The 13,363-nt window shown below is 45.2% G+C and overlaps 1 protein-coding gene across 25 annotated transcripts in view; it reads right to left on the minus strand.

The window, feature by feature from the left end:
- The window catches only part of LOC129251340 (transcriptional activator protein Pur-alpha), a 188,250-nt gene that overhangs the window by 123,519 nt on the left and 51,368 nt on the right, over positions 1 to 13,363 (minus strand). For 11 of the 25 annotated variants that reach the window (XM_054890712.1, XM_054890707.1, XM_054890733.1 and 8 more), the window contains one exon: positions 47 to 503. The exons of 3 other annotated variants lie outside the window; for them this stretch is intronic. Coding sequence is in view for 1 of the 22 variants with exons in the window: in XM_054890706.1 (XP_054746681.1) it covers positions 47 to 75 (29 nt within the window). In the remaining 21 variants the exon portion in view is untranslated. The remainder of the gene's footprint in view (positions 1 to 46; positions 504 to 13,363) is intronic. 11 more of the 25 variants (XM_054890723.1, XM_054890731.1, XM_054890720.1 and 8 more) reach the window with 5 other exon arrangements.

Raw genomic sequence — 13,363 nt, forward strand, 5'->3', positions numbered from 1 at the left:
TGTTTATCTATATAACAATATTGAAACGACCAGCGTTCAAACGTACCACAGGTACTGGTACTCAAATACGTCAATCTGTAAAGTACAACGAGTTTTTGTTTTTGGTTACCGCCCTTTCAATCTTAACTTGCACTTGTTGATCATAAGATGTAGCTTAAGCTTGGGTAATTTGACGTTTACGTTGGAGCTTTTTATGATATTGCACTGCCGTTAGTTTGCATAAAATAATACGTTGCTGATAAATTTCATTTGCACAAAGTTTATTTTAATTATATGCAGCGGTGATGGTAATATAACATATAAAAGGATTACCACTTTTTGTTTATGCTTCTCTTGGAACGGTTAATAGTTTATAGCCTTAACGCTTTTATTCTCTGTTAATGTAACCAACTTATTGTGTTTTTCGAATTAATATCTCTGTGCCATCAACTTTTTACTATCGGATGTTCGAAACTAAAATATCTTGCTGAAGCTTGCGCCACTCTCGCACCACCACTTTCCACCTGTGGATAAAATTGAAAAGGAAGAAAATCCGATATGTGGTAATTGTTAAATAGTTTTATGACACGCTTACATTAAAAGTAAATATATGTTTGCAAAAACGGTTTCTTTTTCGTTACTTCATACATACCGGCATAAATCGTTTACTAAGCCTTTACAACACCATACTAAATTCGGGTAAAGTACCTCTAAACTGGAAAATTGCCACGATAATGCTAATACCAAAACCAAATAAGAATCCACTCTCCACAAGCAGGTACATACTAATATTGCTAATAAAGGTGGAATACAATTGTGTCAATATGCGCGGGTCCCATGAGGCAGCTGAAGCTCTTCGCCTGCGACGGGTCGTAGTTGAACTCCGATGACGGCATGAGGCGATAGTGTAAGAAGGTGGTAAGATACTTCCGGTTAATACCGTTTAGCGGCATAATAGCCAAACACATTGCATTATTTTTGCAGTCCCCACAACGCATTAACCACTGTCAAGTTTCTTTCAAACCTAACAGAAATTCCTCAGACGTACTTCTTTACATTGACTATTATGTGACCAAAGCTCTATCCGCCCTTAAGCACGTAGCAACAGTACCTTATATTCGTATAAATACACTTTTAATTTAAGCTTTACTACCTTCTCTCCCTCAAAATGCCAAAATCAAAATATCTTAACGATACTCAAACTGTCCAAATTAATGTGTCCCATAAGAAGTGCTATTCAAAGCGGTGGTCTCATTAATAGCATAACCTGTGGAAATCAGGGAGAGTGCTCCCACTAGAGAAACCAAGGCAACCCGTCAACCAAGGGGATTCTTATCGTCCGATAATTCTACTTTCCCCAGTAGTGAAGACTCTTGAAGCGCTTCTACTCGAAACACCTGATCCCAGCCACACATCAGCATGGCTTCCGAAGAGTGCATAGTACCATCACAGTACCGTCATAAACACCCAGATCAACCGCGGGCTTAAAAAACTGCCCCTGCGAGAGGACACTCTTCGTAGCGTTGGACTTAAAGAAGGCTTTCGACACTGTCAGCCATTCCACGCTACTAGATGACATCTTACAGTCGGCACTCTTGCCTGGGCTGAAGAGGTGGACCGCGAACTATCTGGGTGGTCGACATTCATCGTGATATTTCGCGACCAATCTCTAAAAAGATAAAGCAAGAAGTTCCGCCGGGGGTGTCCTTTTACCCTTGCTTTTCAACTTCTATATCTCGAAGCTCCCACAGCCACTAGCAGGAGTATCCCAGGTCTCCTACGTCGACGATTACACGATAATGGCGTCGGGAAATGACATTGATGGCTTGTGCGTCAGAGTGAACGACTACCTCACCTGATTTCTCGCTTCTTCACTGTGAAGGGTCTTCAACTTTCCCCCACGAAGTCCACGGCGACTCTTTTCACTATCTCGACAAAGGAGGTCAAACTGCAACTTAAGATAAAAGTCGAGGACACACCAATAACTACTGTCAACAACTTCAATTCTTGGGAGTTACCTTCGGCAGATTGCTCTCCTTTTCTGCGCACACAACCGCTATTGCTACTTAAGTCCAAAATCGCAACAAGGTCCTCAAATCGCTTGCCGGCAACACTTGTGGTAAAGACAAAGAAATGTTGTTATCGACATTTGAGGCAATTGGCCGGCCGGTTCTAAACTACGCTGCGTCTGTCTGGTCGCCTGGAACTAGTGATACGCAGTGAACGAAGCTTCGGACTTGCTAAAACACTACCATTCGGACAGTGACGGGATGTATTCTGATGTCCCCACTACAACACATACACGAAAAGGCTCAGATACCCCCTATGAACGAGCACAACAAACTGCTCAGCAAGCAGTTTTGGTTAGAGTGCTACCGTAGGTCCCACCCATGCAGACACCTGCTTGAGCCTGAGCCACCTCCCAGGCACATCAGGAGGCACTTCCTCAACTACGTGGACGAGATCCTGGACAAAACAGACAGTCCACTCCAGGATCAGACAGTGCACAGGCAGGCCATAAACGACATTCATCGGGAGAACCTTACCACCTTTTTAAGCTCCCGACCACCGAACGCCGTTGTTGGAGTCCAATCGCCACCCATAGCAGACGAAGAGCTCCAGCTACCCCGAGAGTTCCGCGTAATCTTGGCCCAATTATGTTCTGGATACTGTAGCAGATTAAACACCTACTTACCCAGAATTGATCCTGCATACTAAACATATGTCCAGCATGTGAATGTACCCCGCACGACACAAACCACCTTTTCACATGCCCCATCAAACCCATTCATCTAACACCCCTCTCCCTCTGGACCCAGCCTGTCAAAACAGCAAGTTTCCTGGGCCTACCGTTAGATGAGCTAGACGAAGACGACCGTTGATTTACACTACACTGACAACAACAACCGTCGAAAAGTACTGCCTAGCAGTAAATATATTATAATTCATCCTCTTATTTTTGTATATTGTCATTCTTCTCACATTCGCAATTTTTCTCACCAGCACTGTATTTCTCTAATTTTATGAGCATCTCTCATTATTTGCTTACATACATAATTACAGTAACATGCATTCTTTTTTTATTTATTCCATATTTACTAAATCTAACTGTAATATCAAACCACTTGACCAGCTATAAATTCGTGTCACTTGGTGCAATTCGGCGTAGTCGCAAAATATAAGAACAAAATACAAAAAGTGCTAAAATGCACGGACGTTGTTAGAAATTTGTCTTTTAATTTGAAATAATAAGACTGCCGCACAACAATTCTTTAAAATTTGTTTGCCGTTATATTAAGATCTGCGATTTGCCTTAATCTTGATATTTGCTATGATGGTCAATATAGACAAGGAGAAAACGGGACAAAGTTATCGAAAATGTGACGCAGCGGACAACGAGAGTATAGTCCAGTGTGACACCTGCGGCGCCTGGTGCCACTTCACCTGTGTTGGAGTAGATAGCAATGTGGCTGACGAAAGCTGAAGCTGTGAAAAATGCCAGAATCATGCATCAACCACGAAAGCACATCCTACCGCATCGCCGTCGCCAACTACCAAGAAAGGTAAACGGCACGTGCATTATCCCCAAACGTTTCCAAAAATTGCGAAAATATTTGAATGGGTTGATGCGAGACTACCATTCGGAATTCACAGAGAGAACGTAGGTTCGAATCTCGGTGAAACACCAAAATTAAGAAAAACATTTTTGTAATAGCGGTCCCCCCTCGGCAGGCAATGGCACACATCCGATTGTATTTCTGCTAAGAAAAAGCTCCTCATAAAAATATCTGCCGTTCGGAGTCGGCTTCAAACTGTAGGAGGAGCTCGGCAAAACACCCAAAACGGGTGTACGCGCCAATTATATATATATATGATATAGCAACTTCTACCATCACTGGTGTTAGTACTCCAACTCCAGTATACACGAACTTTTCGACCTTAGCTTCTGCAAGCTGGAATTTCGAACTCAGTAAATCAGTTCAGAGATCGCAACTGCCAATTCAATCAGGAGAGTATAACCCAAGCCAACAGCTAATAGGCAAATATTTGACATGTCATACAGTCGGCCGAAAGTATTATCATAGATGCAGCAAGCGGGTATACGAAATGCCAATGGCAGCCGGTGTTACCGGAATGACTCGGGTTTTCCCCGACCAAGGGCTGCCGCCCCAGTAAACTAGCCCTGTCTAGTGTACCGTATATCACCCCCCATCTTTCGTCACAGGACCAACTCATTGCAGCACGTTTGCTCCAAATACTTCTCTTCCGGGCTGGCGTCGAACACAACCCGGACCAGAAGTATTTTACTGCTGCATTTGCCACAAACGGCTCCACCCAAACTCCACCTCGGTTAGGTGTAATAAGTGCAACGGGTGGTGCCATCTTAAGACCTGCTCAGGCTTTAAGACTCACAGAGAGTGGTCAACAAGGTATGTGCCCACGTGTTGCTGCCGCCACCAACAACACCTCAACGGTAAGGAGCCCCCACGAGCAACACAACTCCCTCTCTGACCCACAACCCTCCTGCTCCTACCCCAGTGCGGGGACAAACCAGCAGCTCTTGGTCCCCCGCACAGTCTGCTCCGTGTGTCAGACCGTAGTTCCTCGGAACTTGACAACTGTCCAATGCAATTCTTGCAGTGGCTGTGCCATTTTCGGAGGTGCTCCGGCCTGCACCCGCAACCGCCCCCAGTGGCGCGGCCGCCAGTCAACATCAGGCCACTACCAATTTTGCGGAACGCACAGCAGGACCAACGTAGACAACATCACGCATCCCTCACCCCCCGAGTTACGACCATACTCCCGCGAAGCTTCAAGCTATTGCAACTGAACTGCAACGGACTCACGAGCAAGATTGACGAAATAGTCGACTTCATGAGCCGGTATGGTATCAAGATAGCTGCGGTCCAGGAGACAAAACTGCACGCTAGCTCCCCCCTGATTACCAGGGACGGCTACAATGTGCACCGAAAGGACCTCGAGCGAGACAACGGTGGTGGCCTAGCGTTCATAGTGCCCCATTCAGTGCAGTATCGTCTTATTGATGAAGACATCGACCGCAGGGACAGCAACTTAGAACGTCAAGGTTTAGCTGTCCAGTCAGGCAATTCCGAGCTCGAAATACATAATACTTACATACCCCCTGTCACCTGCTGCCCGGCAGGATATCTCCCTGATATTGGTGCGCTCATCAGGGGAGAAAACAGATTGGTAATAGGTGACTTTAACGCGCATCACGATCTTTGGCATTCAAGCCTGCCAAATGATCGTAGGGGACAGCTATTGGCAGAGCAGATAGACGATTCGACATACAGCACTGTAAACGACGACGCCCCCACTAGGGTAGTGGGCAATTGCAGCAGCTCGCCTGACACCACAATTGCTAGCGCAGGTCTGATAAATAGCATAACCTGGCGGCCTATGCCATCGCTTGCATCAGACCACTTGCCCATTATCATCTCGATCGAGAGACCTGCCGACTTTGTTTCCGCGGATCACCGGTCATACATCAACTTTAACAAAGCTGATTGGACCAGATTCGCGGAATTTACTGAGGACATCTTCGCAGCCTTACCCATTCCCACCGATGTGCGCGCAGGCGAACGCGCATTCCGCAAGGCGATGACAGCCGCCGCGGCTCGCTTCATACCCGCTGGACGGATCCGGGACATACGCCCCTATTGCCCAGACGAAGCGGCGAATGAGCGTGATCGCCTACGCCAGGCCGATCCCGGGGACCCTCGAATAAAGGATCTCAATACGGAGATCCGGCAACTGGTAACCCGACATAAGCGGACCCAATGGGTAGAGCATCTGAAGTCCTGCAACTTCACCTCTGGTATGAGCAAGCTCTGGTCCACCGTAAGGTCCCTGTCGAACCCGACGAAGCACAACGACAAGTTGGATATCACCTAGCCGGAAATTTATACTGCATCCTCCGGTCGACAGATCCAAACGTTGTGCCACCAGACGGTTGGACAAACTGATATACAACAGTGCACCGCTTGCTTTCTCTAGCGACGAGGTTCAGGGAGCCATCAAACATATGAAACCATCTAAAGCGATTGGTCCTGACGGACTAAACATGCTGATGCTGAAAAAGCTGGGTCCACTGGGAGTAGAATTTCTCACCAAGGACTTCAACCTGTCTATGACCATTCTCATCATTCCTGATAAGTGGAAATTAGGGAGAGTGGTCCCACTACTGAAGCCAGGGAAACCCGTCAACCAAGGGGAGTCCTATCGTCCGATAACTCTCCTTTCCCCAGTAGTGAAGACTCTTGAAGCCCTTCTACTCCCACTCCTTACAGAACACCTGATTCCACCCTCACACCAGCATGGTTTCCGACGAGTGCACAGCACCACCACGGCACTCACCGTCATAAAGACCCAGGTAAACCACGGACTAAACCAAAACCGCCCTTGCGAGAGGACTGTCCTAGTAGCGTTGGATTTACAAAAGGCTTTCGATACAGTCAGCCACGCCACGCTACTAGATGACATTTTACAGTCGACACTCCCGCCGGGGCTGAAGAGGTGGACCGCGAACTACCTGAGTGGTCGTCAATCGTCGGTGATATTTCGAGACCAAACGTCAAAACAGAGAAAAATAAAGCAGGGAGTACCGCAGGGTGATGTCCTTTCACCCTTGCTTTTTAATTCCTACATTTCGAAACTCCCCTACCCACCAGGGGCAATGACATTGATGGTCTATGCACAAAAGTAAACGACTACCTCCCCGCCTTTCTCGCTTCTTCACTGCGAGAAACCTACAACTTTCTCCCACTAAATCCACGGCGACCCTTTTCACCACCTGGACAAAGGAGGTCAAGCTGCAACTTCAGGTACACGTCGATGATACCCCAATACCGACGGTAAACAACCCCAGAATATTGGGAGTCACCTTTGACAGCTTGCTCTCCTTCTCAGCGCATACAACCGCTATTGCAACGAAAGTACAGAATCGCAACAAGGTCCTCAAGTCGCTTGCCGGCAGCACTTGTGGCAAAGACAAAGAAATGTTGCTGCCGACCTTCAAAGCAATAGGCCGGCCGGTTATTAACTATGCTGCGCCTGTCTGGTCGGCTGGAACCATGATACGCAGTGGACGAAGCTCCAGACCTGCCAAAATACTGCAATTAGGACCGCGACAGGATGTCTCCTGATGTCCCCCATACAACCCCTGCATGACGAGGCTCACATGCTTCCTGTAAAGGAGCATAACAAACTGCTCAGCTAGCAGTTTCTGCTAGGGTGTCACCGTAGGCCTCACCCATGCAGGCACCTGCTTGAACCTGAGCCACCTCCCAGGCACATCAGGAGGCACTTCCTCAACTACGTGGACGAGATCCTGGACAAAACAGACAGTCCACTCCAGGATCAGACAGTGCACAGGCAGGCCATAAACGACATTCATCGGGAGACCCTTACCACCTTCTTAAGTTCCCGACCTCCGAATGCCGTTATCGGCAACCACCACCAATTGCAGACGAAGAGCTCCAGCTTCCCCGAGAGTTCCGCGTAACCTTGGCACAATTACGTTCTGGATACTGTAGCAGGTTAAACTCCTACCTATCCAGAATCGACCCCGACATACTAAATATATGTCCGGCATGTGAATGTACCCCGCACGACACAAACCACCTTTTCACATGCCCCATCAAACCCACTCATCTAACACCTCTCTCCCTCTAGACTCAACCCGTCGAAACAGCAAGTTTCCTGGGCCTACCGTTAGATGAGCTAGACGAAGACGACCGGTGATTACACTACACTGACAGGGCAAAGATACTGCTACAACAACAACAACGAAATGCCCATTGCAGACGAAGAGCTCCATTTTCCCCGAGAGTCCCGCGTAACATTGGCACAATTACGTTCTGGATACTGTAGCAGGTTAAACTCCTACCTATTCAGAATCGACACCGGCATACTATATATATGTGTGGTATGTGAAGGCACCCCGCACAACACTAACCACCTTTTCACATGCCCCATCAAACCCACTTATCTAACACCCCTCTCCCTCTGGAGCAAGTTTCCTGGGCTTACCGTTACGCTACACTAACAGGGCAAAGTTACTGCTACAACAGCAACAACAACAACTACAAAGCAATGCTCAAAGTATGCCGATGGCATTTAACTCCGAAACATATCGAAACCTTCAGCTCGGGGTACACCGATGCGGATAATTTAATTAGGCTGCAAGCGAGTCTTAAAGGTAAAACACGGGAAATAGTAAAAAGTAAATTGTTTTTACCGTCCATGGTCCCTGGGATAATACAAACTGTTAGAATGTGCTTTGGCAGGCCTGAACACATCCTTGAGCGTGCGATGAATAAAGCTCGCGCGAAAGATGAAACACTTCAGCGACTGGTTGTACAATCTAGCCGAAGTAGCCAATACTGTCGTCTCTTGAGCACCAGCTAAAAGTAGTGCTACAATTAACACACATACTAACAACGCAAACACCCATCACCAGCCCGCAACACACCAATGAGCAAGCAGTGTATAATTTGCAATAAGGTAATCGAATGCGACACTTTTAAAAATTTTACACTCCAGCGAAAATGGGAGGAAGTTAAAGCGAACAAAGCCAATACTTGAATCCGGATAGGCGCAAATGTTTCCTAAATAAAGTATGTAGTGTAGATGGTTATGCGATAAAGCATAATCAGTTATTACACAAAACAATCAAGGTAACGAAACCATAAAAACCCAGCACCGTAATACAAACACAAACAAACTTTAACACGTGCAGATAAATACGCACGTCACGAAGGAATGCAACTGTGAGTATTGCGAAAAAAACTTGTAAAAAGGTCGATAACCACTTCGAAATTGGGCTGCACTGGCGTAACTGTGTATTGCTACCAAATAACTATGAATATGCCTTGCAACGGCTGATGTGTTTGCGGAGGAATTTTTCAAAGGTGAACAAGGTGTCACTCAACGACTTCCTACTGTGGCCCAGACTTCCTTAACCCAACTTGTTAGTATTATTTGAACTTTTGGAGTAGGCAAAAATGGTGGCAATTTTGAAAAGGAACTTCTCCGAGCCGTATAGTCCGGGAGCCAGGGGTCGATTTTGGACTGCGTTTTTATAGCGTTAAGTTCTTGACTATACTTGTGATTTAGCTTTCATGAATAACGAAAGTGAAAGTCAGCTGGCACACCCGCGGTGGGTGTGATTGTGGGAAGTTACGAAACGTGTCGAAAAAAAATATCTATCAACTCATTTTATACCGGCTGAAATATTTTTCATGTATTGTTGACATTTAGTAACATGAAATGATGAGGTCAAAATGGCCCCTGGCTCCCGGACTAGTAGAAGCTGTAAAGAAAAACCATTACGTTGATGACTTTATTGACTGTGGAGACGACGAGCAATCTGCGTTAGAGTTGGCTCCACAAGTAAACAAAAAAATTGGTATGGTATTGCTGGCTTCAATATACGTGGCTGGTCTTCAAATTCCAAATTTGTAGTGGAACAGCTCGAAGAAGACCCTACGTCAGTTCAATCCGTCAGAGAATGAGATTCAACCACGAAAGTTCTCGGTATGTTTTGGGACCAGTAAGCATTAATTTTAAATATATTTGTAGATTTGCGAGACTTCGTCGCGATGTCATTAACGAACAGATTATACCGACGAAAAGAGAAGCACTCCAAGTTATAATGTCGATCTTCGACCCACCGTAGGTTTAAAAATCTTGTTGTCTCCACGACAATCTTTTCGACAAACAGAACCAGTGGAAGTCTATTATGCCATTAATAACATCTGTCAAATACATCGATGTTGTGGTTGTTGTAGCAGCATAAACATTCCCCATACTTACATACTGGGAATGCTGCTGGAGTGACAGTACGTGGTCGGATATAAATCCGGGTGGTTTTGGTAGCGTAGAACCGACTGTCGTGGAAACGATGTTATTCACTATTGCTGAAAGATGCTGAAGATGTTCAACTTCACACCTTTGTCGATGCCGGCGAAAGCGCGTACGCAGCCGTTTGCTACTTACGTGTGGCCAAGGGAAACGCCTCACGATTAGTGTCGTGTCAATCCATTGACTAATGTGAAGAGAGAGGTGCCTCAAGGTGGCAAGATGACTCTTAACTTTAAACGTTTACTTAGACACAGATGACATAATAAGATGCAAAAGGGCTGAACACTTAACCATGGGGATGTTCTAGTGATGCCGAACATCATATAACATTTTTAATAGTGCGTTGGACTCATATTTCCATCGCGAGATGCATTAGTCTATAATCAATCAAATTCGTGGTGTATACTATATAAATCGACTGAGGGTACTGTATATAAAAGTGCGCGCGGAGTGTCAAAAATGTAGAAACAATAGATCTATTCTCCAGCTACCACAAATGGCAGCACTGCCAGCCGCACGGATTGCTGCTTTTGATAAATCCTCCGACTATTTTGGACCTTTGCTTGTCATCATGCGAAGAAGGCGAGAAAAGAGATGGGACGTTCTATTTACATGCCCATCGCTTCGCGCTTTACATATTGAAGTGGCTCATAGCTTAAATACCAGTTCCTGTATCATGGCGATACGAAACTTTATATCGCGACGCGGGTATCCCAGGGAGATATTTTCGGACAACGGCACCAATTTCAAGGCATCTAAAAAAAATATTTGCTTGAGTCGGAAAAATATCGATTTGAACGGTATCATCTCATCACATTCACATAAAGATCAGTGAAGACCGTGCTTCATGAGATACTACCTTCAACAAGTTTCAGCGCTGAATGAAGTATAATTTATCCTGAACGCGAGCCGCTTTCCTCTGCTTCTTTAAAAAATTGTGATGACGAGGCTCTTACGCCAACACACTTGCTAATTAGGTCATCGGATGGCTACAAGCCAATATGCAGCGACACCGTCAATCTGCGGCAATATTGGAAATTGACCCGACAATTCGCTAAACCGCTTTTGGGTGAAGGAATATAGCATATACCAGCCATCTCTCGACGCACCAAGTGGTTTTCAAAACAACGCGCAGTACGTATTGGCCATGTCGTGGTAATCTGCTGACCAAAGGGCAGAATTGTGGATGTGGTAAAAGCAAAAGACGGCCAAGTTCGGAGCGCGATGGTATAAACTAAATCAAGCATTCTCCATCGACCGATTACAAAAGTATCTGTGTTAGATGTCGGTATTGAGTAAAGTAAACATGTGTTTAAATATCATTCATCCTCTTATTTTTGTATGTTTTCATTCTTCTCACATTTGCGTTCTTTCTCACCTGCACTGTATTTCTCTAATTTTATAAGCATCTCTCATTATTTGCTTACATACATAATTACAGTAACATGCATTCCATTATTTATTCCATATTTACTAAATCTAACTGTAATATCAGCTCACTTGGCCAGCTATAAATTCGTGTCACTTGGTCCAAATCGACGTAGTCGTAAAAAATAAGAACAAAATACAGAAAGTTTTAATTTGAAATAATGCCGCGTTTGAAAATACGTGCAACAGACACTCTAAGTGCGCTATTTCTCTGTCCATACCCGTATATATATGTATAGGGAAAAAATGCAATAGTTTTTGTTCGTTGGGTTTTTTAGTTTAAGTAACTTCACATTTTCTATGCTATTTCCAAATGGCTCGCCAGCGGCCTGTAGATGGGTTAGTACGGCGATGGTGGACTTTTCTCAAAGTTGGAACTGTCGTCTTTCTAATACCGCGTCTTTCTACACCTTCGCCTAGCACCACAAAATCAGTGGGTAGTTAACTAAATATCTCTCTTTTGTTTCATAGTATTTGTCATATTCAATGTAAAATAAATAGTTCATTTGAAATTACATTAGCTTCAGCTTCTGCTGACTATACGAAAATGTTATATGGGTAAGACTCCGTCAGAAAATATGAGATTTGCAAGTGGTCTTTCGATTTCTTTGAAACTTGGGGAAATATTAGTTCTAGGTAAGATACATTCGAGCCTAAAAGGATTTTGAAAAATTTTCAAAATTGAGTCATCTACGCCATGTTGAAAATCGGGACCGTGTTTTTTTCAAAAATCAATATTTCTTGAACCGTTGGATGGATTTCAATGCAATTTACAGACAATATAGAAACAAATAAGTAGTTTAAATTAGTATTATGTTAAAAAAAAAATTTCGAAATTTTGACCAAAAAAAAGTCAAAAAAATTGTTTGAATCAATTTTTAGTTGATTTGGCCAGTTTTTTAGATTTTCTGTTATACACGTAACGATTCCTTATGATTTAACCTTTATTTTGAAAAAAAAAAAAAAAATTTTATGGTGTCTATAATAGTCCTCGAGATATTGAGATTTTAGTGGAAGCGCGCACCATTCAGTGCAGTATCGTTTCATCGATGAAGGCATCGACCGCAGGGACAGCATCTTAGAATGTCAAGGTATAGCTGTCCGGTCAGGCGATGCCGAGCTCGAAATTTATAATATCTATATACCCCCTGTCACCTGCTGCCCGGCAGGATATCTCCCTGATATTGGTGCGCTCATCAGGGGAGAAAACCGATTGGTAATAGGTGACTTTAACGCGCATCACGATCTTTGGCATTCAAGCCTGCCAAATGATCGTAGGGGACAGCTATTGGCAGAGCAGATAGACGATTCGACATACAGCACTGTAAACGACGACGCCCCCACTAGGGTAGTGGGCAATTGCAGCAGCTCGCCTGACACCACAATTGCTAGCGCAGGTCTGATAAATAGCATAACCTGGCGGCCTATGCCATCGCTTGCATCAGACCACTTGCCCATTATCATCTCGATCGAGAGACCTGCCGACTTTGTTTCCGCGGATCACCGGTCATACATCAACTTTAACAAAGCTGATTGGACCAGATTCGCGGAATTTACTGAGGACATCTTCGCAGCCTTACCCATTCCCACCGATGTGCGCGCAGGCGAACGCGCATTCCGCAAGGCGATGACAGCCGCCGCGGCTCGCTTCATACCCGCTGGACGGATCCGGGACATACGCCCCTATTGCCCAGACGAAGCGGCGAATGAGCGTGATCGCCTACGCCAGGCCGATCCCGGGGACCCTCGAATAAAGGATCTCAATACGGAGATCCGGCAACTGGTAACCCGACATAAGCGGACCCAATGGGTAGAGCATCTGAAGTCCTGCAACTTCACCTCTGGTATGAGCAAGCTCTGGTCCACCGTAAGGTCCCTGTCGAACCCGACGAAGCACAACGACAAGTTGGATATCACCTAGCCGGAAATTTATACTGCATCCTCCGGTCGACAGATCCAAACGTTGTGCCACCAGACGGTTGGACAAACTGATATACAACAGTGCACCGCTTGCTTTCTCTAGCGACGAGGTTCAGGGAGCCATCAAACATATGAAACCATCTAAAGCGAT

This window comes from Anastrepha obliqua, unplaced genomic scaffold (assembly GCF_027943255.1).
Source record: "Anastrepha obliqua isolate idAnaObli1 unplaced genomic scaffold, idAnaObli1_1.0 ptg000012l, whole genome shotgun sequence".
Lineage (NCBI taxonomy): Eukaryota > Metazoa > Arthropoda > Insecta > Diptera > Tephritidae > Anastrepha > Anastrepha obliqua.